Source organism: Typha angustifolia, chromosome 5 (assembly GCF_048772165.1).
Source record: "Typha angustifolia cultivar Huaian chromosome 5, ASM4877216v1, whole genome shotgun sequence".
NCBI classification, from domain to species: domain Eukaryota; kingdom Viridiplantae; phylum Streptophyta; class Magnoliopsida; order Poales; family Typhaceae; genus Typha; species Typha angustifolia.
In genome coordinates, this window is record NC_133243.1 from 5,033,469 (window position 1) to 5,059,302 (window position 25,834).

Sequence of the window (25,834 nt, forward strand, 5' to 3'; positions counted from 1 at the left end):
TGCATAATATAAATGTTATGAAAATATAAAGTAAAATATCACTTCAGTACTACACTACTCTTAGACTGTGGAAGTTTTACTTATTGGACACAACTTTCTAGATGGCTAGCTTCAACTGTACCATAGATTGGTGTTTGATCTATCTCGCTTGGTGTTGAATTTACATTTATAATAAAAGTAATAAACTTATAAGCAGTGCATGCATTTATTTTTTTGGATGTTATAATAATATAGTATTATTGCTGTATTAGAAGAATGTATTATATATATATAAAATAACAGCGCCCCATATAAATGTCAGTATTTTGGTCAGATGGTACTATTGCTATTTTAGAATGATGCATTCGTTTCTTATATGTAAAATATCAATGCTTACATAGAGGTCAATATTAATGTGATAGAGTGCCACTTGTCACGAATTTAATCTTTTCGATTGGTTTTCTAGTCCTAGTCCGTGGGGTACTTTATTTTTCTTCGCAAGACGAAATAAGCATCGAAGTAAAAAAAAGTATAGAAGCAAAATAAAAAGAAAACTTTAATAAGTTAGAGAAGACAAACTTTCTCTGTGAAGTTCTGACTTCTATTTTAACTCACTAACTTTAGATTCTTTACAAGTAAACTGTTCAAAGCCCTTATATAGGCAAAAGAAAATTTAGCTACTAAGATTCATAAATATCATTCTTAGATATTTAGGAGACTAAAGATAAAATAAAAAATAACTATTTCTTATCCTTATCAATCCACTAATGGATAAAATTAAGGCTATCTAGCATCTGAGGCTTATCCTTCTAAGGCAGCAGTTATAAACACTTTTTGCACTTCGATTTTAACTATAATCTCTATAGGGCGTCACATACTGGTGCCATAGAAGCATGCATTTTATATATACAAAATAACAATGCTAACAAAGAAGTTAGTATTATTGCGATAGAATTATCGTTACTATCTTAGAAAGATGTATTTTGTATATATAAAATAGCAATGCTTACTGAGCGGTTAATCATGTTGTAATAGATTTTGTAATTACTCAGAAGGGTGTAATATTAAATCCAAACAAAGTAAAAAACAATCATGCCAAGTGGTGTGCAAACTGGATTTGGCCCATATGGGAGTAGGTTAACCCAGTTGTCAAAACTTAATAACAACTCTATTTGAGAAAAAAAAAAGAGAATTAGATGACTACAAATACTAAACTATTACTAGTTTATATATATATTTTTATAACCGGTATGCACTACTGAATAAAAATAAAGAGTGTACGTGGTAAAAGTTTATTTAAAATGTATATATAAAAAATAGTGATAGTTCGAAGAATTTAAATAAAATTATCTCGAAATTAAAAGAGAAATTAAAAAAAAATAAGCAATGAAAGCTTGGATGAACCGGCCGGTCCAGATAAATTTAAACCGGTTCGGATCTTATCCAGTGGTTGGCGGCAACCCTACCGAACTCTGGCCATAATCAGCCAACATAATTCGTTGCAACGTTTGTATGCCCAGAGATAATTAAATTGTTTTTTAGTCCCAAACCACTTTAAATTTCCGCACGAGTCCGTCTCGAGCCGCACGATTTTGCTAAAGAAATTATAATCTAAAATGATTAGCAATTTGTCCTCTTCTTCGTTTCCCTTCACTCCACCTCTTTTCTCTTTTCTGTAGGAAGGATTGCGAGACGAATCGAAGGAAGCGAAGCGAAGCAAAGGAATTGGAGCCAATCTTTTGTAGAGGTCGTGCTCTCTTCTTTGATTCTCTTGGGTTGGTTTTGATTGGAAGAGATTGGAGATGTCGTTGTTCCGGAAGCTGTTCTACAAGAAGCCGCCTGATGGGCTTCTCGAGATCTCGGAGAATATATACGGTATAAGCTTCGAATTCGTAATTTACTTTTGTTTGGAATTGGAGTTCTCGTTGTTGCAAATTTGATGTCAGAGTTTGATACTTCTCCTGTATTTATAAAATTGAGCTCGTCTATTCGAGGGAAAAATTATTGGGAGATACAAGGCTGGAATTAAACCCATTTCTGGGAACAACATTTTCTTTGTCATTCCGCTTTTGTCCTAAATCTAATTAAAATCTTTAAAGAAGATTTAACCATGTTACAAGTCAATGATTCGGGGAATTGCCAGCTTGTCCTGTTGATTTTTGCAGTAAAATTCCATCAGTAGAAAGTTGTCATTCGAGTTAGCTCCTTCACAGTTGTTTGTAGATTAAATATTATGTGAGTTCCATAGGAGTATGCATAATTTTATTATGTATAGTAGAAAAAGGCTTCTTTGTAGAACTAAGCAAGTGTGTGCTTTTTACTATGTGACTGATCAAACCTCTTAGTTGCCAGAAAATGGGTTACAGAAAAGAAAAATAAAAGGAAAGAAGGATAAAGCATTCAAAGGGGAGAAAAAGCTCTCAATGGATGATATTTATCATAAGAAGATTGTTTTGGTATAATTTCATGACCTGTCTTGTAAAACTATGGAAGAAGAGAATGTTGGCCTGATAAATTTTAGCCCTTGTATCCAATGAGTAGCTTTAACTTTTAATCAGCTACCCTAGACCATGTTGATTATAGGAGATGTGTCAGACTGGCACCGTCTAAGCTTACTAGGAGTTTCTGAAATTGGTGTAATCTGACCTAAAAAAAGAGCGACTAATTACAATATGAGTCCTTTAAAATCCAGTGCTAAATAACATTTTGCACTACCTGATCAATTATTAGTTAGAAAGATCATGTATCCTTAGACTTCTTTAAAATAATTTTCATCAATCTACTTATAATCAATAGCCAGATTTGAGACTGAGTTTTACACCATTTAGTCAAGAAGATGAGTGGATATTAATATCCTTATTTAATAGTTACTGCTTCTCTAAGATTATTTAATAGTTACTGCTTCTCTAAGATAGTTACTGCTATAGATGATCACCAAGGACTTAAAAGTATTTTGGACGCTCTTTGTATTAGTCCAGGAAAATATGTCCCATGGCTTAGAGATACCAATTCTTGAAACCCAAGGAAGACTTTTTGGAAGTGTATATATTATGATTTTTACTTTTTAGGATTAATTGATATGAATATGACTAACTTTTAAGTAAACAGTATTGCGAATGACTTCTAAAAGATCCCCTCATGAAATAAAGCCTGAAAAAATAGATATGTTATCAAGTTGAGGGCTTTACTTGATGAGACAGTAAGTCTTGTGCCTTCATCCAAAATGACTCATTTTCAAGTATTGGAAACATTCTATTCAAAAAAGAGGTAATACTGCATACATTTCCCAAGCCAGGCCCCATATAAATGGGGGTTTTGTGCACTACGACGCCCTTTACAAAAATTATGAAGTTGTTGAACTCATTATAGGATTTAATAATCTTGAAACCACATAGAATGAGAATAACGTTGCTGGACATGTTCCACAAATTATTGAAATCTGATTGTGCTTCTGAGAGGCTTTGGTCATTTTTATGTAACAGAAAACTTGCAATGAAATCAGACGAAATCACAGATAGAAATGAATATGTTCAAAGCAGAAGGATGTTAGCATGAGTCTAGTCTGAAAATTTATTTTGCGAGAACACTCCTCCATAACTTCATTGCCATGTAAACTGAAGTAGCATACTATTCATCTTCTTCCATAAACTAGCAAGAAGCAAATTTTGGAACCATGAATCCAGTTGTTTGAAATTTAGGTCACAGTAGGAGGAGTTCTTGGTCTAGTCCATCTGCATTGGGCTACACATCATGCTGTGGTACTATTCCTAAAGAATGTTTTGCAGAAAATAAAATATGATAGTAACAATATTTGGAATTTGGAGTACAAGAGATATCAAATTTTATTCTAATAGTTTTTGGAACTCAAAAAATCATCGTCTTTCCATCATCATGGCTATTCAATTTCATATTGTTACTTGATTATTTTTATGGGTTAATTATTCAATATTTTATCATTTTCTTGTAATGGAGAGGAGTGGTCATCCTAACACTAGCTAGGATAATTACCAAGTATTTCATTATGAGTTAATTATAGCTTACCAGGGAACTAGCAATCTACTATTTTTCTTGATTCTTGTAATGATGTAATCCTCCTTATATATACCAGTTCTTGTATGTAATGCTCCTTATATATTGTGTGCCACACCATTTGAAATGACATTGCTATTTTAGGGTAACTATTTCATGAAAATATAAACCAAGTTTGGTCATATATCGATAGGAAAACAAGCTTCTATATCTCAATGATTCAAACATCATTAGAAAAGTTTTTTTTTTCTATTTAAAAGGAGTTTAGACACTAACTACATATTATAGACACTTATGAAGAGACTAGGCTCTCGAGGTCTCGAACAAAAGGATACAATTAAATTTAAGAGGAGAAGGGGAATCACCTTCTAAGTAAGGTTCCAAAATTCGATATCGGGATCTGGTTTGGCCATTCAAAAAAACGATATGTATCAGGCGCATCAATCATATCGGCTGTATCGGTCACTCGTATCGGATCAAAACTATTTTTTTAATCATATAAATTCTAAATATTATTCTAAAATACGGGAAAATTTCTCAAAATTTAGAAAAATGATGAGAAAATAATAATTATTTACATATGAAGTCTAAAAATTATCATTTACATTAACTTATTCAAAATTTTGATGAATACCGAGTTGGCTCTCTCTTCTCTTTTCTCCTCCATCTTTTTTCCTCCCTTTCTTTATTACTACCAATGCAATTTTTTTTTTCTAATTTTCTTTCATTTATTCTCTTTACCTTCACTCTTTTATTGCCACAAGGCAAATTTATTTATTTATTATTTCTCCCTTCTCTTTCTCTCACTCTTCCTCCCTCTCTCAAGGTATTTCTTTTTCATTTCTTCTTTCTTCCTTTCCCTTCTCTTTCCTTCTCAATCTCTTCCTCCCTTTCTCTCTCTCTAGAGGGAGACGTTAGAAGGAGAGAGTAGAGAGAAATGAGAGAGATGGGGCATCGGTGAGATAAGAAATGAAAAAATATTAGAGAGAGAAGAGAGATGGAGTGAGAGAAGAGAGAGGGAGAGCCGTATTGGTTGATATGGCCGATCCCAACTTGATACGGATAGGGTATCAACTGATACCTGGTTGAAACCAGTCACTAGACTAGTTTCGGTCATGAAAGAAAATGCAAGACTAAAAAGAACCCTTCGAATTGGAGCAATGTCGAATGATATTGCAAATGGTCCAAAGGGGATCTCTAACTCTTCTGATAGCTAAGATGACCAATTGACAATCACCTTTAAAGATTATGTTGGAGAGGTGATGCTGGGCTACCAGAAGGATTACATCCTTCAAGGCTAAGGCCTCTACTTTCAGCGGCCAACGGGGAAGAAGAAGCAATCGACTTAGCACTGGCGAAGAGGAGGTTGCTGTCATTGTCCTTGGCCACTATCCTAACTCTTGCCCACCATCAAAGGGATCATAGGAGGCATAAAAGTTGATTTTAATGTAGTTCCCACCAGGTAGAGTCCAATTGATAAGGATCCTATTTTTGCTAATTCCATCTCCCAACCTATAGTCAAAATACTCTTGGCCATTCATAAGTCAAGCCAGGCAGTAATATATGGGCTTTGATTAAGGCCTTCAAAACATAATTTACCCCCAGCTTTTAAATCATCCAAATCCCAATAGCAATAACAGCTTTGAATTTACTAGGTTAGTCTCCCAAATGCTACCAATCATAATTAATCCAATTAGTATCATGATAAAAGGATATGGTGAGGTACTTGGCTATGACCTTCCAGACCTTAAGGGCATAACGACAACCATAAAAGAGATGGTTAGCGGTTTCCTCCTAAAGCTCACACATTGGGTAAGGCTCAGAGGGCCCAAAATGTTGGATAAGAAGATGACCTTCTTAAGGATTCTACCTCTAAGGACCTTCTAGAGAAACAACTTAACCCTGGGATTAATCTTGAGCTTGCACAACTCTTTCCACTCTGAACTTTCAAATTGGAATTTAGGCCTAATAAAATTGTAGATGGCTTTCACACTAGGCTTACTAGTAGAGTTAGGCTACCATATCCATTTATTAGCCAAGTTTAAGACTGTGGAAGTCAAGCCCAAAGATAACTCGAAAAAGATTGATATCCCACCGATCAGTATTCAACAGATTTGAGACATGCATGGATCATTAATCTGATTAATATCATAAAAGAAGGGCATATGGCCCAATGGGTCTCCATGAACCATGGATCATTAATAATATTAACATTGGTGCCCTAGCCCACAAGTTGGTTAATACCCATTTGCATGCTTTTAGCTGCACTCAGAATGGCTCTCCAAGGCCACGATCCACATGTTTAAATAATCATATGTCTATTTCATAAAGCAACCCAAAACACACTATCATTATTAAGGATTTTGAAAATATTATGATCCATAAGAGTTGTTTAAGCCAATTGGAGGTCCCTGATAGTCAATATGTCCTCAGTCTTAAGTTTAGTGATTGAGTCTTAATTCACTAGATGTAAACTTTTTTTTTGTGCCCTCCTTCTCTCCCAACGAAATACCAGGAGCCATTATTCCGGAGCCAGATTTAATCCACAAGGTGCTCACACTCTGACTTTGCCAAAGGTGAGTCCTTCTCCGTCCCTCGGGCTTGGCCATTATTATGGGTTTCTTGACTATCATCTTCCATCTTCTTCCCAGAGGGGGCAAAGGAGAAAGTGTCCGGTTGGTGCCCAATCACTCCACACCTATAACAATGGATAGGGATGGTCCCATACACCACCCTTTAACGGACCCTTTTCTCTTTCTTCCCGAGCCACATCGCCTTCTCGATGGGCTTAGAAAGATCAATCTCTATGCAAACCTGAGCAAATCTGCTCCTAGTTTTGTCCAGGGTGGTTTCATCCACCTTGAAAAATCTACCAAACTTAACAGCCACCAGAATGAGAGCTTTGTCCCTCACAATTCAATGTGGAGATTGTAAAGTTGTATATCCACATGGAAGTAACCTGAAGTGCCTTAAGAGGAGGATTTAAAGTCATCCCTCAACCTAATTAAATTTAAGACTTGGCCATTTATTGTCTATAACCATTCAGTTGAAATGTATGTGAGATCCTCTTCTTTCAAGAAGTGGAAAACATTAAGCCCATCTGCCATATTAGAGACATAAAGTTGTTATGCTAGACCACACCTTAGCCAGCACAGAATGCAAAGAGTCAAAAGCAAGAGCCTTCCCTTGGATTCTACCAAAAAGGGTGAGCTTTCACCTTACTTGACATTTCTTCAAGATCTCAGGGTTGAGTTTGATGCGGTCTTCAATTTCATGCTTTATCTTCTCGAGCACCTCATACAGGATGATCCCCAGATGACCACTCATTTTCCTAGAGTCCCTAACAACAGTGCTCAACTTTGCTTTCTCTCCGAGGAGGGAGGAGCTTTGTTGAGATATGGAATGCCTTCATGTCCGTCGGGAAACCCTTCTTGGAAGAGGAAGGGGCTCCTCCATTGATAGGAGACTTAGAGCCTGGGGGAATCAGCGCCGACACCCGAGCCATTTGTATTACCCTCCACAAAATTGCCAAAGCTTTCACTAGCTATATTTTTTTCCGGATATGCAATCCTTTCTCTATGCAGTATGTGATTTATTGGTAGAATTTCGTGTCATATATTGTTTGAGTTGAAACAAATCTCTACTACTCTTTATCATTTTCATGCAGAAAAGGGGTTAATTCAAGGATATATTTGCATTGGAGTCTGTTCTGCAGAGAGTAAAAAGTTTAAATTAGAAACTGGTCTGAAATCATTTCTTTCATAGCAGGAAAATTTCTTTGTTTTCTTAATATTTCATCTAGTTAAGAAATTTCAAATCAAAATCAAGGATACATTATATTTCTCCTCGTTAGAGAACATTTCTTTATCTTTCTCTTCTGAGAATTTCACTCAATTTGAGTAGTTGGTGAGTTAACACTCTTTTTGGTCATAGTTGGCTAATGGTTAACGCATTATGTGGTGATCTAAGAGCACAGAAGTTATACTTGACCTTTGTATTATAGAGCAAAGTATGTGCTTACTTTTATGTAATTTTGCTGGTTTTATGAGTATCACATGGTTTTTTATTTTTATTTTTTTATATTGGGCTTACTGAGTTAACTTTCTTACAAATGCTTATTTACTTGTCTACTAGTGTTTGATTGCTGCTTCTCAACTGATACCTTGGAAGAAGATGATTACAAAGTATACATAGGAGGCACTGTAATGCAACTCCGAGATCATTTTCCCGATGCCTCATTCATGGTCTTCAATTTTGGGGAGGGAGAGAAAGAAAGCAAAATAGCACACATGCTTGCTAAATATGATATGACCGTGATGGAGTATCCCCGACATTATGAGGGGTGTCCCCTTCTTAAAGTGTCACTAATTCACCATTTCTTGAGGTCGTGCGAGAGCTGGCTCTCTTTAGGCCAGCAGAACCTTTTACTGATGCACTCTGAACAAGGTGGGTGCCCAGTTCTAGCTTTCATGTTAGCAGCGCTTCTTATATACCTGAAACATTATAGTGGAGAGCAGAAAACCTTGGAGATGGTTTACAAACAAACACCCCGTAACCTCTTGGAATTGCTCTCTCCTTTGAATCCCATACCTTCTCAGCTCAGATACTTGCAGTATATCTCAAGGAGGAATGTCACCCCTGAGTGGCCTCCTAATGATAGAGTACTTTCTTTGGACTGCGTAATCCTCAGGATGATTCCAGACTTTGACGGGGAAGGTGGTTGCAGGCCAATATTTCGAATTTATGGTCCTGATCCCCTTATGCCTACAGATCATACTGCAAAAGTTCTTTTTTCAACTCCAAAGGAAAGCAAGTTTGTCAAACTTTATAGACAGGTCATTCCCTTTCTATTGTGTTACATGTTCTTTCTTTTACATGTATTGGTTCTAGACTTATTAGTAACAAACTAGGCCAACTAGAGTTTCAGTTTAGTAGTGTCCAACTATCTATCTTCCATTATGAGATCTTATCTATTTTTGTCTGCTAACATCCAGTATAAGTACAGCAAATGGATATATAAACATTCCTGAAAATTGTAATTTCACTTTGTATTTAACTGGAAATTCTCTCAATGAGCCAGGACAATTTCTTTTTGTTATATATGCTGGGATATATATTCTTTAAACTAAACCTTATAGTACATTTACATTACAAGAAGCATATTCTTTGTATAAAGAAAGAGAATTTTAAACTATTTATTTTTATCGGGAGAACGGTATAGAGCAGTCAAGTTACAACCTTTTGATTCGTCTATGGATTCAGGCAGACTGCGAACTGGCAAAAATAGACATTCATTGCCATATTCAAGGAGATGTTGTCCTTGAATGCATTAGCTTGGATGAGGATCTAGAACGTGAAATGATGATGTTCCGTATCATGTTTAATACAGCATTCATTAGATCGAACATCTTGATGCTGAGTCGTGATCAGATGGATATTTTGTGGGATACAAAAGATCGGTTTCCTAAGGAGTTCAGAGCAGAGGTATGCGCTCTTGTTCTTGGAGTTTTCTTGTTCTCTCGACTCTACTACTTTGTGTAATATGCATTATTCCTTGTTGGAAGGTTCTGCTTTCGGAGATGGATGCAACTATGTCACTTATCCCAATGGAGTTTTCTTGTTGCAATGAGAAAGAAGGCCTTCCAGTAGAAGCATTTGTTAAGGTGCAAGAGATCTTCAGTCATGTGGACTGGTTGGGGATGAAGGGGGATGCTGCACAACATGCACTGAAGCAAATAGCATCATCAAGAACTTCCCTGGAGAATCTGCATTCAGCTTCTCCACAGAAAGTAGAAGCTGATCATATTTCACATGACTTTATCCCTAGCATTCCTGTGGAGATACGGGGAAATGACAAAGCCGATGATCATTCTGTATCTTGCAATTCTGAGGCAAAAGTGAATTCCCTATTCCCACCTTCACCTTTACCTTCAAATAGTGCTTCTTCTAGCTCGCCAAAACCTGCCAAGTACAGCATCTTGTCTGCTGTACCACCAAGTACTCCACCACCAATACCACCGCCCTCAGTACCATCATCGCCACTTTCATCAACAGCATATGACGTGAAAATTTCAGAAGTCCGACCTAATCCTCTATTTCCTAATGCTCCTACTGCAGTTATTACTGTTCGATCATCACCACCATCATCAACAAAGTCTTCTATTTCCTCTGTCTCTCCACAGTCTGATACAACAATGAATGTGCCTAAAATTGACCCACCAGCAACCGATGTCCCTCCTCCTCTTCCTCCTCCTCCTCCTCCTCCTCCTCCTCCATATACCTCAATAGTTCCTTATGCTTCCCCTTTACCTACAAAAAGGACACCTAGTACCACAAACGTACCACCGCCACCACCACCACCACCACCACCACCACTTCCCCCACATTCACATTCTGGGTCTTCTCTAGTTGCATCTACATCTAATATCCCTTCACCTCCTCCTCCTCCTCCACCACCACCATATTTATCTTTAGTTCCTTCTCCTTCTCCTTCTCCTTTGCATATTCACAAGGCAACTACAGCCAGCACCACTCCCTCTTGTTCTTATTCTCCTTCGATTACATCTGCACCTTCAGAACAATTGAATATCCCTTCACCTCCTCCCTTGCCACCAGATAACCAATTAGTTCCTTCTTTTTCCCATCCATATGTAAATAAGGCATCTAGTACATTAAATGTCACTCCCCCTCCCCCTCCCCCTCCCCCTCCCCCTCCCCCTCCACCTATACCTCCGCCACCACCCACTCCCTCTCTACCTCGTTTTGCTTCACATCAATCAGCTGCTTCAAAAAACTCATCACCTATCCCACCTCCACCTCCTCCTCTAACTTCTCGTGCTAAGGAATCTTCAGCGGTTTCTCAGACTAGTTCCTCTGGAAATAAAGGAAGTCCCATCAACCCTGTACCACCCCCACCACCTGCTAGTATAATTATGGCTCCTACTTCTTTGTTGGGTGTGAAGTCCCGGAGTACAGCACATTCAAAGAGTCCTAGGAATCTGCGTGTCACCCAGTCATCATCCAAAAAGGCTTCTCTTAAGCCATTGCATTGGGTTAAAGTTACAAGAGCAGCACAGGGAAGTTTATGGGCTGAGGCACACAAATCTGATGAATCATCCAAGTACCTAACCATTCTTTCCTGTTACATAAATGCCCTCAGTTAATAACAGGGAAGAATGACCTTGTATCACTCTCATTTTGCCTTTTCTAGGGCTCCAGAGATTGACATGTCTGAACTTGAGAGTCTTTTCTCGGCAGTTGTGCCCAATTCAGACGCTTCTGGCTTTCGCAAACAGTCGAGTCAGCATTCCTCCCTTGGGGCAAAATCGGATAAAGTTCATCTGGTAATCTAATTTATGTATCTTAATATGATTTTACTATTTCTTAGCAAGTTGCCATTTACTTCTCTTGATCTAATATGGGTTCATTACGAGTTATTTTCTGTGTCATAGATCTAACTATTAGATGGATCTACCAAAATATGTTTATCTCCTTTACAAATTTTGCTAACTGGGCAGAGATTTTATTTCATAAAATGCTAGCAATTCTTGCATAAATACTACTGCAAAGATTTTAGTGATAATTAATTATGAAAAGATATTGTTGAATTGCTTTTGGTAATAGATAAAGATAAAGTATTAAAAAGATGTCCTAATATATAATTTTACATTATGTAACACATATTATTTGTTGGACACTCTATTTATTATGTATATTATCTAGTGTATATTTATTCTCATAAGTATCCGTTGATGCATCCAGACACTAGCATCAGATGATACAACTTCATTGGATACATGCATCTGCCAACACAGATAACCAATAGCCTGCTTAATCATTAATGAATTCATCAGTTCTATACAGTAGGTGTTACTAATTTTTCTCTAAAGCTGCCTCTTTGCATCCAATTGGTTATTGGTTTGAGTAATTGGAAAGTTCTTTAAAAGTAATGGTGGTAAGATTGAATAACTTTTTTTTTTCCCTTCGACAACCTTGCATTGGCTGAAATTTTATGCATTTAGATGCCCTCTGAAGGGGTTCTATGCAGTGAGAGAATGTTTAAGAGCATGCAAGATGTCCATTCCTGTATATGTAACACATTGTATAAATTAAATTGACACATACATCAAAATGCAAGAGCATGGTTTAAACCTTGTTTTTTCGAATGGAAATTTATTTACGTCCCATATTTTATCAGGGATCTATGAAGTTTGTGTTTATTAACATTTTTTTTAGATGACATACTGCTTATTGACAATGTTACATTATATGATTGCGGAATCTTCTTTCACTTGATTTCCAATGCTGAGAACTTGTACACACTATGAAGTATGAACAATATTTAGGATAAGCTAGTGAAATACTTTCCTAACTCATTTGAATCATCAATGCAGATTGATCTTAGGAGGGCTAATAATTGCGAAATAATGCTTACAAAAGTTAAGATGCCTCTGTCTGATTTGATGGTAAGCAGTTGAAAACTTGTATTCTACCAAAGTAAAATGAGATTGGTTACTGTATATTTGGTGAAGTGATTATTGCTGTACCTTGTGAACTGTGGTTGTCCTATCAACTATGTATGCATATTTTTAGCGACTCTAATGAGCTGACTTGAATCCTTGATGAAAAGGTTGAGCAGTTGTTATCAAGTGGACACTGAGTATTAAGAGAGTCTTAATGGAACTTGCTACTATGTTTCCTGTTTCGAGCTTGCTGATTTTTGTTGCCTTACAGGTTGTATATTGTAAATATCTGATTTGTTGCAGAATTCAGTGCTTGCTCTAGATGATTCTATTTTGGATGCTGATCAGGTAGATAATCTTATAAAGTTCTGTCCAACAAAAGAGGAAATGGAATTGCTCAAGGTATATTTATCTTGCTATTTATTTACTGTTCTTCTATTAATCAATAGTCAAATCTTCCTCTCTTGCATTTTCTTATCCATTGCTTTCTAGTAAGGCAAATTTGAGAGTTCTATTCCTTATGTTTTCTGTTTATTTTCAGGGTTATAGTGGTGAGAAAGAAAATTTAGGGAGATGTGAGCAGGTCAGTGAATTTCTTGTATACTCTTTCTTTTTTTTGGTTGTTGGTGAACCATGAGACAGATTACCATGTCAAATTCTCGATGATTAATACAGTTGCCAAAATGATTTGGCTCAGAATATTTGCATTATGTATAAAGCATGATTAGAGAAGGCTTGCTATCCATATCTGGAATTCTTTTGTCATCTATTGAGGATATATATAAGAAAAGCTTGTTATGATCCAGGTTGAGTCTTGAGTCTGGGGTTGATCGTGATGAGTCCGGGTCGAGTCCTTTGCTTATTATGTTTGATTCAGTTATTTGTTCAATTAATTAGTTTGAGTCCATGTATATTTCAGTCCAGACCAATTTATTAGCTGCTTTAGTTGAATCCTAGCCGAGTTGGCTAGTCAAGTCAAATTTGTTAATTTGGTCAGCCTCTATGAATATATGGAGGACAACTCTAGTTAAGTCATGTATGAGCTGATTTGAATCTATCTTCTTCCTCGTCTCTTCATCTCTGACTTCTCCCCCCTCATTTCTCTTTGTCTTAGTCGTCCATATCTTTCGTATGGCTTTCATTTCTACTGTCAACGTCGCCAGCCTACTACCCACAACCTCTGCCACCACCATTTACCTTGTCAAGCCCACCTTTATCTCCACTTGACCTCCACCTAGATGTGATCATCCTGCCTGACCTATCCCAAAAAATCCATGGTTCGCCGGATCGGCCGAACCCGAACCCGAACCCGAACCCGATCCCGATCTAGGCCCGATCCGAACTCTTTCTCTCTTTCTCTCTCTCACTCTTTCTTTTCACTCTCTCTTACTCTCTTTCTTTCTTTTACTCTTTCTTTCCTTTTTTTCTCTCCTTACATATAATCATTGTTTTTTTTACGGAGAGATCTAGCTCCAGTGAACTCCGATGAACTCTGGCAAGCTCCGACGAACTCCGGGATATAATTTTTTTTTATTTCTCTCTCAGTTTTTTTTAATTTCTTCCACTCTCTCCCATTTTCTTCTCTTTTCTTCTTCTTCTTCTTCTTCTTCTTCTTTTTTCTTCTTCTTCTTCTTCTTCTTCACTGCATTATGGTTTTTCTTTCTTTTATTTGATTTTCTTCCACTCATGCTCTTTCTAATCTCTTCTTCTTTTCAATTTTTATTGTACCATAGTTTTTCTTTTCTTATTTTCTTATTTTTGGTAAACTTTTTTCTAAATTCTTAGAAGTTTTCTTATATTTTTAAATAATATTTAGAATTTTATGTAATTAAAAAGTCCGATCCAATCTAGGCGATTGATACAACCGATATGTATTGTTTATTCGAAAGGCCGATCCCAATCCCGATTTTTCGAACCTTGAAAAAATCATTATGCCTTAAAATTAGCAATTTTGTCATTTTATGAAAGTTTTGTTTTGCTTATATCTCTATGCAGAACTCAAAGCTCCATTTCATATGTTCTAATATGTTGATTCCAAGCCGAAACTCCCATTTGTGGAAAATGTTTCTTTTTGTTGGATTAAGGTCTTGGGTCTCCTCTTAGTCTATATATATATTCTTGTAAACCTATGGTTGAATCATTATAATTTTTTATCAATAGAATTTTGAGAGTTTTCTCAATTTTTTGGCTTTTGCATTTTTCAAAAGTTGATACCTTTGATCTGATATTCGTGAGAACTGAGAATCAATAGATTATAGAAGAGCATCCTTTCGGTATGCATTCATGAATCAATATATTGAAGTTTATTTATCTTTCTTACAACTTCCCTATGAAAAGTTATAAATCACTCTAAGAGATTGGATCTACCACATGCTATCAATAATAAAATATGGAATAATAAAATAGATAAAGAAAATCGTAAACACAGATTTTTATGTTAAAAAATCTCAAACCTAGGTAAAAATAAATCACTAATCTAAACTCGGATCAAAATCAATCACTAATAATTGTAATAATTATAAGATTACTAATAGACCATTGGTTGATCTCCACGATTATATCTGTAAAGTCTTGCTTGCTCGAAACTATTACACACTGCTTTCTATGATTTATTTCCAACATCATTGACCCTCGATGCTGATTTTTTCATTTTAGTAACCTTCAAGATGTAGTTCTTTCAGATTTGAAGAGTAAAAAATTGATTTAGCACCTAAAATCCAAAGTGGTGAGACATTTTTCAATAGCCTATCCAAAAGATAATAAAATGGCTCCAGTGATTCAAGAAAGATGATTTAGGATTAGATCTTAAGCCCTTATGTACCTCCTCCAAGAATAGCCCGAACTATTTTTCAAAAGTTTGCAAAACGGACTTTAAAAAATAAGATATGCATTGTGTTCGAACCACTTTTAGTGCATTCAAATGCCCGTCGTGAAAACTCGTCTTTCTCAAAGTTGTTAGAATCAATCTTCAAATGCATGTACACTAAAAGTATTTGAACTTTTATTGTTAGAATCACTCTCTGGATAGTTAGAACCCCTGCGCTAAAAATTTACATTTGCTTCTTCTTACAAACCAATGTTATAGACGGAAATTTATGATTTCAAAATTAATCTTCCACTTCAATATTTTTCTTAAACTTTTCATAACTTGTGCATATGCTAATATATAAAATCTAGGCACATTATATAAATAAAATTTTATGTCACAATTTGCCAATTACATTAAAACAAATAAAATCTTACCCCCTACGTCACATATGTTTCTGTCCAACCCAAGGAACTCTAACTCATTCTTGTAATGCTTTCCTCTTGAATTCAATTATATCGTTTTATCATTGTATAATGTGGCCTTTATTGGACATGTCTGAACCTTCAAATGCTATTTCCAACTTGCTATAAATATAGCAATCTCTTCTATCGTCTGTAGTGGCACTAAGCATTCACCTCCGCATTGTTATAAGTTATAACAGCCATACTCATTTTGATGTATATGAGATGCCCAACAATTTAGAACTATGGAGTGCTATGATTTTAGGGGACAATTTTTGAATTGCACTTTCTGAGGGGCTGAAGATGAAAGTAAGAATTATCAAAGGCTGCTGTTTAAATAACTCTTTAATGAAACCATAGTGAAATTGATTGTAAATACATGGGATATAAGTATATAACAAGACAAACTCTGTGCTTTCTAGTGGAAGCTAAATATGTCATGATGGAAAATACTTATGTGTTTGATGATCTTCCCTTTTATATCTGACTATTTTAAATAATACATGGTAATTTACTAACCCCATTGATGATCTTGATATAATGTCTTTCTAGAGGCTTCAATATCATCATTATGTACTGATTTAGATATTCTTGATCTTGCTTGTGGATTTTGGCTACAAAAATGATGCTTGCAAAATTTCAAATGCTACACATAAATAGGATAACAATTATTGCACTAACTGCTCATCTTTTGTTTGTCCTCTAAGTTCTTCTTAGAGTTGATGAAAGTTCCGAGGGTGGAGTCTAAACTGAGAGTCTTATCCTTTAAGATTCAGTTTCGTTCCCAGGTCTGGAATATATTAAAATCCATATATTATGATTTTCATTTTGTACTTATGTCTTAATTAGAATTAATTGGTTTGTACATTCTTTCAGGTTGCGGATCTTAGAAATAACTTGAATATTATAAACTATGCAGCCGAAGAGGTAATATTTGATCTTCTAGTTACTGATGTCAGGTTTTCTTTAGATTCTATCACTCATTTGCATCCCTCAAGTCATCAGGTGAGAAACTCTGTAAAGCTGAAAAGAATAATGCAGACAATTCTTTCTTTGGGAAATGCGCTAAACCAGGGAACTGCTAGGGGTAAGTCATAATGTTGTATATGACTCTATAGTAATTAATTTCCAAAAAATGTAATATTTGATAAATCAAAAATATCAGTTGAAATCTTCCTGTTAAATTCTCTGGTTTCTAATAATATACATCAAGGATTATCTTTTTATCAACATATGGGGGCAAAAGACTACTTTGTTAAGGCCATCTTGGCACCAATATGAGTGATATCCATGATATGGTTAGGCATCATCTGATAGATGGTAATTTAAGTTTTAAATCATCATAAACTTCTCAGCTTGTCAATTACTCCCCAAGCTCATTAACTACTTATATCAAGTGCTTAAGAGGATTATAAGACTTTAATTTTGGTAAAAGTTGGAAAAATGAATATTTGCAGTTTTGTTTCATAAATTAGGAAATGCAAAATAATTGCCTTAAACAAGGGAAATTGATTTTTTTTTAAAAATAAAATTTGAGTTCAAATTTGAAAATCCATTACTCGACTGTAATTTGTTTACTAAAATTTTGAAATGAAAAGTATACTAGGATTAAATAAGTGAAATTGGTGATCATTAAAAGGATATATTTTTAGGTCTATCATTTATTGGAGCATCGCATGGAAAGTAGAAACGTCTGTATTTTTGGAGTGAAATTTGGTATCAAATCAAGAATAGTTGAAATTAGAAAAAACTGGACAAAATGATAAAGATCAAAATTCATAGTTGTTGAAGGATAGATCTTGTACATCTACCATTCTGATATAGCATGCGCAAGTTCCATTAAATTTGATATAAAAATCAAGTAAATTGGGGAAGATGAAATATCCTAGTTGGCAGTGCACTTATACAATAAGTCATGAATTAGATAATATGGTGCACATTTTGTGTTTTAATGCATACTAGTTTCACTCAACAATGGTCATGTCGACCAACATGCTTGTGCTGGCGATGTACCAGCATATGGCACGAAGGGTGTTGTACGACACCCCTGCTAGCGCTTTGTCGCTCACCGTTGACCTCATCGTCACCCCCCGAGCGAGAGATGTCGCTCGCACTTGTCAGGTGCACTAGCTTAGCGAGTGGGGAAAAGTGAAGGTGAGTAGTCTTTCTCATCTTTTTCTCTCTATCTCTAATGGTACAGGCAACAAGTGCTGAGGCACATGCTGTGCTCCTTGTTTTCACTATTTTAAAGTAGAAGGCCATAAATAGCCTTTGATTGTTTAGTTTAGCAAGTACCATGAAAAGTGATAACAAGATATGTGTTCTACTAGTCCAAGGTTGACCAGTAATATAACACGAGATAACAATTCTTAATAGGGATTACTTATTCCATATTCGTGATTTTAGGAAATGAATAACATGAACATATCCTTGGAGTGTGAAGCATCGGTAAATTCTCATTACTCATGGTGCATCAATCTTTTCCATAATGCATATTTGCAGTTATTCATAGGCACATACATTTGTGGCATACTTTATGCTGACACATGCAGCACCACATATACATATGCCCAAGTATTGTTGCTATAGATTTACATCAATTCCAGTGAGTGAAAAAGCAGTCTTGAGGGTCAATACTTGGTGTATTTTTATTTGGAGCACTCACTATATGCGCATGATTTGAGCTCGTTGTAGTTTGTTTTTTAAGGGAGTTAGCCTAGTTATCCAATCTATATATTAGGGAGGATTGACCTTTTAACCTAGTCTACGATTAACCTACAAGCTCATGATTTATCAAAAGAGAAAAAAAAATGTTGGAATTAAGGAGCATGTTTTGAAGCTTTGACAGGCATCTGCATGTATTAGTTTCTAACTACTGGCTATTCTAAAAGCTTAAGTTATTTGAGAGTGGTAATTTTATATTTTATATTATAACACTCTCTCACTTCTAGAACAGCATCAGATTTTGGGCATTAGAAATTTAGAGCCACTGCAAGATTCTTCTGAAACATCTTTTAGCCAAAATAAAAGTGGTCCAGGGCATTACTTTGATGCCAAAAACTTGTCTGAAACTTATCTTTTCCATGCTGTGTTTTGTTTTACATGAAAGTGGTGTAATGCTCACCATGAGAAGTATGGAACTGTCTTTTCTGTGCTGTTTAATTTTTCTACATTATTTTTTTTTCTTTCCTAGTATTTATTCAGCTTGTTGGTTGAAGACAAAACATGTTGCCATTTGGCCAGCATGCCCCATTACCATAGACAGCGATGTCTTCTTTGCAGAAACCAAAATTCTTAGTAGTTTTATGATAACTTCCCGCTACTTCTGTAGTTTTTAGGCATCTTACTTGATTGAACTACATTATTTACTTTCTGCATTCAAAGCAACTTCCAGGTATTTTCGATGTTTTCAGGTTCAGCTATTGGCTTTCGATTAGATAGCCTTCTCAAACTCAGTGATACACGTGCACGTAACAATAAGATGACTCTTATGCATTACTTATGCAAGGTACTTTATTAGTGTTGTTTGCTAATATTCAATTTTTTTGCGAATTTTGTCTCATGACAAGCATGATTAAAGTTTAACTAACCTGTGCTTGGTTATCCTTGTATTTTTGTGCATGCATATATTGTGTTGATAGGCATATCTAAGAACCAAGATTATGTTGTAAGCACTTCTCTGAGCTTGGTGGGATCGGTCGGCTGTTAACTGACTGGTCGTAGGTTCGATTGAGTTGTCGATACCTTTATGTGTGATGTTAAATAGCACTATCACCTAGAAATGAACCTTGAGTTCAAGCTTTTGGAAATGATTGGGATATCGATATGTCCCATCAAATGTTGGCTGATCCCTACAGATTTATATATTGGGCCATTACCTTGATTTTGTATGATTAATTGATTATGACCTACATGCGCTTCTTCTACTAGCACTGTCAACTTATAATGATAAATTAATATGGATAATGGGAAGCCATTCTTTTCAATAATTTTCAACTAGGATCTTTCTCCATTTATTTGTTAAAATATATCGTTTGTATAACATGCAGGTTCTTGCTGATAAGCTTCCAGAAGTTCTTGATTTTGACAAGGATCTTCTTAATTTAGAACCTGCATCAAAGGTAAATAATATAGGTTTGATTCAAAAGGCTTTAGTTCTTTACTGGTCTTATTATTGCTATCTAACTTGGAAGAATAACTAACTCCAATACAGATACAATTGAAGTACTTAGCAGAAGAGATGCAAGCGATAAACAAAGGACTAGAAAAGGTTGAACAAGAATTATCATCATCTGGAAATGACGGTCCTGTATCTGAAACATTCCATAAGGTACTATGGGTAATGTCAAAGTAATGAATTACAATATAAATTTGCCGAATATTTGTGCAATTGCTTTACATATCTAATGACCAAAATGTACTCTTTATTTTTTTAATAGATCATGAGTTCATATGCTAATCATATATTAGATAACGGAGCTAACTATTTTTGATATATAAGTTAGATAACTATGCTAACTCTCGTAAGAAAGGGTTATAATAGGTCTAACCCATGCATGTATAGCACTCCAGTAGAAATTCCACCAAATATCAACCCAATGTCCACGGCACGAATTGAACCTATGAACCACTGTCATAAACTGGTAGAATCTGACCATTGGGCTACTAAGGTGGCCTACCCAAATGTATCCTTTTTGTTCACTAGAGATAACATTCAATAGATATATACATAATAAAGTTTGAAGTTCTTTTACTTTGTTGGGCAGTTGGGTTGTGTCCACATTAGTTGTTTGCATTTATAGTAGTTGGACAAGTAATTGGCTTCTTATGCTTGCATCTGACTTATTTATTCTACATTTTAGGATAGATACTTGTAATCCTTAGTTTTCCATTTATTAGATAGCTTGTTAATTTAAAAGCTTAAGTTGTTAGATATTAGACTAATAATATATATTATGCTTTTAACATTCTCCTTCATGTGTGGCTCCAAATACCGTAAATGGAGATATGATAGATAACAAAATGCGCAACTCACTATACTGCAATACAAGATAATAGAAAATAAAAGCAAGCTGATAAAGTTTAAACTCATGACCTCCAAAAAAACTAGCTCTATCATTATGTTTGATAATCGATTTATTCAAAAACTTAAGTTGTTAGGTAATAGACACACGCAAGAGTCAGACCTTACTATTATAGGTGACACTCTTATTTTAAGAACTTATAATGTAAAAAGATGATCAGGTAAGAAGAATATTAAATCAAGTGAGTTGGATAAAATCATCAGCTTGAGCACTTAATCATTAAATCTTTTGAGTTTCCTCTGTTCATTATGTTGACATTATGAATTCTGCCACCGAAGTCATGGAACACCAACAACTATAGAGAAAGGAGTCCTTTCATCTGTCTCAATTTTCTGTCTGGAAAATTCTTTTTTTTTTTTTTTGGTTGATCAAAGTTTAGCAGGTTATATTCATTAGGCTGCCTTCGTTGATTAATTCTTTCCTTCCCTCCTGCTGGATTGGATAAAAGCATATCAAAACTTTCATCTGTTCTATTTTTCCCCCAATAATTGCCACTTGAATTCAGTACCTGTCATGCCTTGATGTGGTATTTCAAGTGCAATCTCGTTATAGAACAAATACCGCATGTCTTGCGATGGAATGGTTGATATTTCAGATAAGAGATTTAGAGAGTAGAGAATGTAGGAGACGAAGTGAAACACCCAAATCTCCAAATACACGTGTAAACCGCGTGGGTAAATCCTCCCACGCGGTACATCACATGACCTGTCAGTACAAGGATTTCACAAGGCACACAACAACACAATTTCACCATAAATAACTCAACTAAAGGAGTCCGGATACAAGTTCCACAGGCCACAACAAGCCTTCCAAATATACATCCAAAATACTATGTTAAAGTCCAAAAAATACGTCATCATCATACCCTCGCAGGGGCTTAATACAACTAACATACGTACTAAAAAGAAACAAAACGGCTACTCCTCGCTACCCGCACCTGCGTCCCCTAGCTCTGAAATAATACCACCACGAGGGGTGAGCTTACAACCCAGCGAGTAGGATCCATAGAATCTAAAATAATGACATCACATGTGTATATCCAATATATGCCTATATTTGCTAATGATAACGACATGCTTATTGAAATGACTTACCACAATTTACTAAGTCAATGCAATTGATAAAGATTACCAATCACTATCCTGTAATCTGCTAGTTCCTAAACATATTATGATAAGTTCACACAGATATAAAGCTTGAGACAATCTCTTATTCGTGCACATCTCAATCATAGGTTTTACATGTTATGCATAGCAATAAAATAGCAGTTTAGTCATCTCATGTCTACCAAAGCAATAATCATACTTATCATCGCTCACCGAGCTATTCACCACACAGGGTAAATACTCTTACGAAACAATCATCCATCATCACATACATCGAGGGGGGATATATACACATCTAGAGGTAATGTCACCTACACGTGTATGGCGACACTACATGTGACCGGTTGTCTGTGGCCATCAGACTCAGGACCCCGGTCGTAAGCCCATATCTCACTCTCTCTAAATCATCACCGCCCTCGGTGGGAGAATCGGGAGCCCTCGACTCATCAACAGACGCCCTAACCCTGCGTCGTCGGGTACCGCTAGAGTTATATCCCCGCCTCATAATCATGTTCTTCTATCATCATAATCTAGTTCTAACTATACAGTATAACTACCTGAACACCACACAGGCTTCCCGACCTCAGGTGTAGGCCGCTAATAGTATAGACATATATGATACACTCTACCCTTAACCCTGGGCTGAGTGAGTAGGGGTACTGCCTAGTCAGAATTCGACTACTAATGATAGGTGGAAGTGGTGCAGTGTTTATACGTGTATAAAGCATGTTATAGTCATCATGATCATTACATTCCATATTCACAGTAATCATACATCTATGCAACGGTATACCATACAGGACACATGTAAAGCATTATCATACACATTAACATCCTCATGATACTATGATGAACAGGTTATAAAGCATTATCATATGCAAAAGATATAACAAGGAGTACCAACTGCATGCATTAATACTGACATTTCCTACCGTATCATGACAGGTATAATGACTGTAATTATGTTATTCTAGATTTGTATAACTCTACTCGCTTGGGGTCTCCACGGTATGGTAAAACTCGTCAGCTAGTCCGGAATCCCAAAATCTTCCTCACGCGGTGTCAATCCTATTAATTCACGCAAGTAAGCCATTAGCGAACTAATATAATTAATTATCTTATTAGCACATTTATGTTTGGTACGAGTCAATGGTATCCTAGGAATCTTATGTTATCCCAAGGTTGGAATAGTGGGCTGCAGACTGCAGCCCATTCCACAATGGGCTAATGGGCTGCAGCCTGCAGCCCACCCGGATCCAAGGCTAGGTGGGCTGCGGCCTGCAGCCCACCCGAGTCTAGGTGGGCTGCGGCCCGCAGCCCACCCAGACCGGGCTGGTGGGCTGCGGTCTGCAGCCCACCCCAACATAGGGTGGGGGTTAAACCCCCACCCCTCCACCCCATCTCCTTCCACTCCCGATGGAAGGAGGGTGAGGCGGAGAGAAGAGCCCACGAGGCTGCGGGGCTGCGGCGGCGCGGCACGAGGCCGGCGGCGCAGCGCGGGGACGGCGGCGGCATGGGTCCAGCACAGCACGAGGCCGAGGAGGGGAAGGAAGAAGGGAAGAAAGGAAGGAGGGGAAGGAAAGCTTACCGGAGGGGGGGGGGGGGGGTCGGCGAGCTCGGCGGCTGGCGGCAACCACGAGGGAGAGAGAGGAGAACGGAGGGGCTGCGGTGAGGGAAAGAAGAGATGAGGGAGATGGGGGGAGGATGGCGTGCACGGCAAAGGAAGGGAAGAAGAAGAAGAAAAGGGAAGGGCAGGGTGGCAGGGTGGCAGGCTGACGCACGTGCTCGGCACGTGACGCGTCAGGGTTTTTTTTTTTATTTTTTTATTTTTTATTTATTTTTATAAATTGGGGTGTTACACGAAGAGAGAACAAAATGAAAGTAGGAAAGAGAAAAACATAGATATATGGAGAGGGGCAAGCTACACTTGACCCAAAAAAGGTTGTTTCTATTCATAAATTTATTGACATGCATGTTTCCAATTTCCAGCCTTCTGCTGGCCTTTTATTAAACTCTAAACTTTACTGTAAGAAAACCAAAATGAATCAGAAATTTCTTAGAAAGATAAAATTAACATACACATTTTATCTCAGTTATTGTTGCATTTAAAGTAACTTATATAGTACTGCAAACAGTGCCGTGCTACTGTACCTGCTTAGTAAAATCAGAATAAAAGACATAAATAATGAAAAATTTAGAAGCAGAACTAGTGAAGTAAAGCAAAGTACAACACCTGTTTAGACTTCTTTCGAAATTTCAGAGATATATTTGGCTTATTAGGAAGAAGTTATCTAACATAGTTCTGACTTCTGTTACTAATATTCAAAATTTTGGATCATGTTTCTTCTGGACTTAAGGTCTATTAAGTCATAGCGCACTGGATCTCCAACAAATAAAAGTAAGCCTAAAAGTGTGAAGCTTATGGTTATTCTTTTCTTTTGTATAAAACTAATAAAGTAACTGGTATTAAAAAGAGGATGGAAGGAGATCTGTCAAAAGGAGTCCAGTGCATCATTCTGGTGAAACAACCCACATCTTGTATATATGAATTGTATTTAATGAGGAACCCCTGTTGAACCAAATAGTTCTATTAATGCAAATTCGAATCGAGTTCAGCACAACCATCTATGGCCAAAGTACATAAAATACACAATTTACAAGACTAAACAATTGTCCGGTCAAATGTTTTGACAGGTGTGAATGTCCTATTAGTTTACCAATGAGAAGTTCCTTTTCTAACAGAGTATTTTGCATACTAAACAAGGCTTTTCTTCTTTCAGACATTGAAGGAGTTTCTTGTTTATTCTGAAGCTGAAGTAAGGTCATTAACTTTGCTTTATTCTACTGTGGTATGTTTCAGTCCTAGACTTCTTATACCAAGTTTCAGCAAGAAACACGTGTTCAATACTTAACCTAGTACATGACATTCTACAGGGTAGAAATGCAGATGCGCTAGTTCTTTATTTTGGTGAAGATCCTGCACGTTGTCCATTTGAGCAAGGTAGTTTCTTTAATTGAAGAAAATTATTTTGGTGAAGATCCTGCATGTTGTCCCTTTGTGCAATTGTAGTTTCTCTCTGTCTCTCTCTCCCCTGGCCTGTGCCTTACTGTTGACAGTTGAATTATATGATAGAACATCAAAACCAATGGCCTACACCAATCTGTGTCATGTTTCTTTATTATGGGCTTTGTTTTGGCTTCCTTTTTGGATTGACTGTAGAATATGTTTTTCTTAAACTATTTTTGCAGTTGTTTCTACTTTACTCGGCTTTACAAAAATGTTTGAACACGCCCATAAAGAGAACCTCAAACAACTAGAGCTGGAGAAGAAAAAGGCTCGAAAGGAAGCAGAGCAGGAGAAATTGAAAATCAGTGCTCATAAGAGGGAAGGCCTGTTGCAGCCTCCAGCTAAAAGCTGAAGACACACAAAATTTTCACATCATAGCTTGAAAGAAGTTTTAAATGTTTGAGCGAAAATTTCCTCTATCTCAGGATCAACTTTGACTCGGTAGCCAGTCCCACAAAATGCTCAGTTTAGTTGTCCAGATTCTATACTCCTGATGTGGATGAAATGATGAAATTGATATAATGGAACTGAGATTGATAGAAAAGGCTAACTGAAAGGTAACACCAAAGTCTTCTGTTTATACCTACGTGTGGAACTTTGCTTATGCTAACCAACTTTCGAGCAGCCTCTCTTTTAAAAGGAGGTATAGTAGCTCAGAGAAATCTACTGTATAGGCAGCTTATAGCATATGTTGACCATACAAGTTTTCATGTAAATATTCAGCCAGATGTTGTATATTTTGATTTTCTTTTTGTAAACTGTAACATGTATCCCTTTTCTGAGTCTTAAACAGAACTATTATTCTTTTCCAGACCTTATCTTGGCTGGTTTTATTCA

The 25,834-nt window shown here is 36.5% G+C and overlaps 1 protein-coding gene across 5 annotated transcripts; it reads left to right on the forward strand.

Moving 5' to 3' along the window:
* Nucleotides 1-1,523: 1,523 nt before the first annotated feature.
* On the forward strand, nt 1,524-25,834 carry LOC140759906 (formin-like protein 18). Of its 5 annotated transcripts, none has more exons than XR_012104285.1 (17): nt 1,525-1,854; nt 8,143-8,843; nt 9,271-9,492; nt 9,573-11,128; nt 11,219-11,351; nt 12,402-12,473; nt 12,774-12,872; nt 13,012-13,053; nt 16,448-16,528; nt 16,617-16,667; nt 16,746-16,827; nt 19,154-19,248; nt 19,790-19,861; nt 19,954-20,070; nt 22,876-23,014; nt 24,711-24,779; nt 24,865-24,931. XR_012104285.1 is itself a non-coding variant. In XM_073096601.1 (17 exons), exons 1-16 carry the CDS (start codon nt 1,782-1,784, stop codon nt 24,884-24,886), a joined length of 3,459 nt encoding a protein of 1,152 aa, XP_072952702.1. In that variant the 5' UTR covers nt 1,525-1,781; the 3' UTR covers nt 24,887-24,931; nt 25,180-25,318. The 5 variants fall into 5 exon arrangements, 2 of the variants coding, with proteins under 2 accessions (XP_072952702.1, XP_072952701.1); XM_073096601.1 differs by lacking the exon at nt 22,876-23,014 and adding an exon at nt 25,180-25,318 and having other exon boundaries at nt 24,711-24,751; XM_073096600.1 differs by lacking the exon at nt 22,876-23,014 and adding an exon at nt 25,180-25,834 and having other exon boundaries at nt 1,527-1,854.

Coding starts and splice junctions, on each gene's coding strand:
- LOC140759906 (XM_073096600.1), top strand. CDS start 1,782: ATGTCGTTGTTCCGGAAGCTGTTCTACAAGAAGCCGCCTGATGGGCTT. Junction 11,352..12,401: donor AATCGGATAAAGTTCATCTG/GTAATCTAATTT, acceptor TCATCAATGCAG/ATTGATCTTAGGAGGGCTAA. Junction 20,071..24,710: donor TATCTGAAACATTCCATAAG/GTACTATGGGTA, acceptor TTCTTCTTTCAG/ACATTGAAGGAGTTTCTTGT.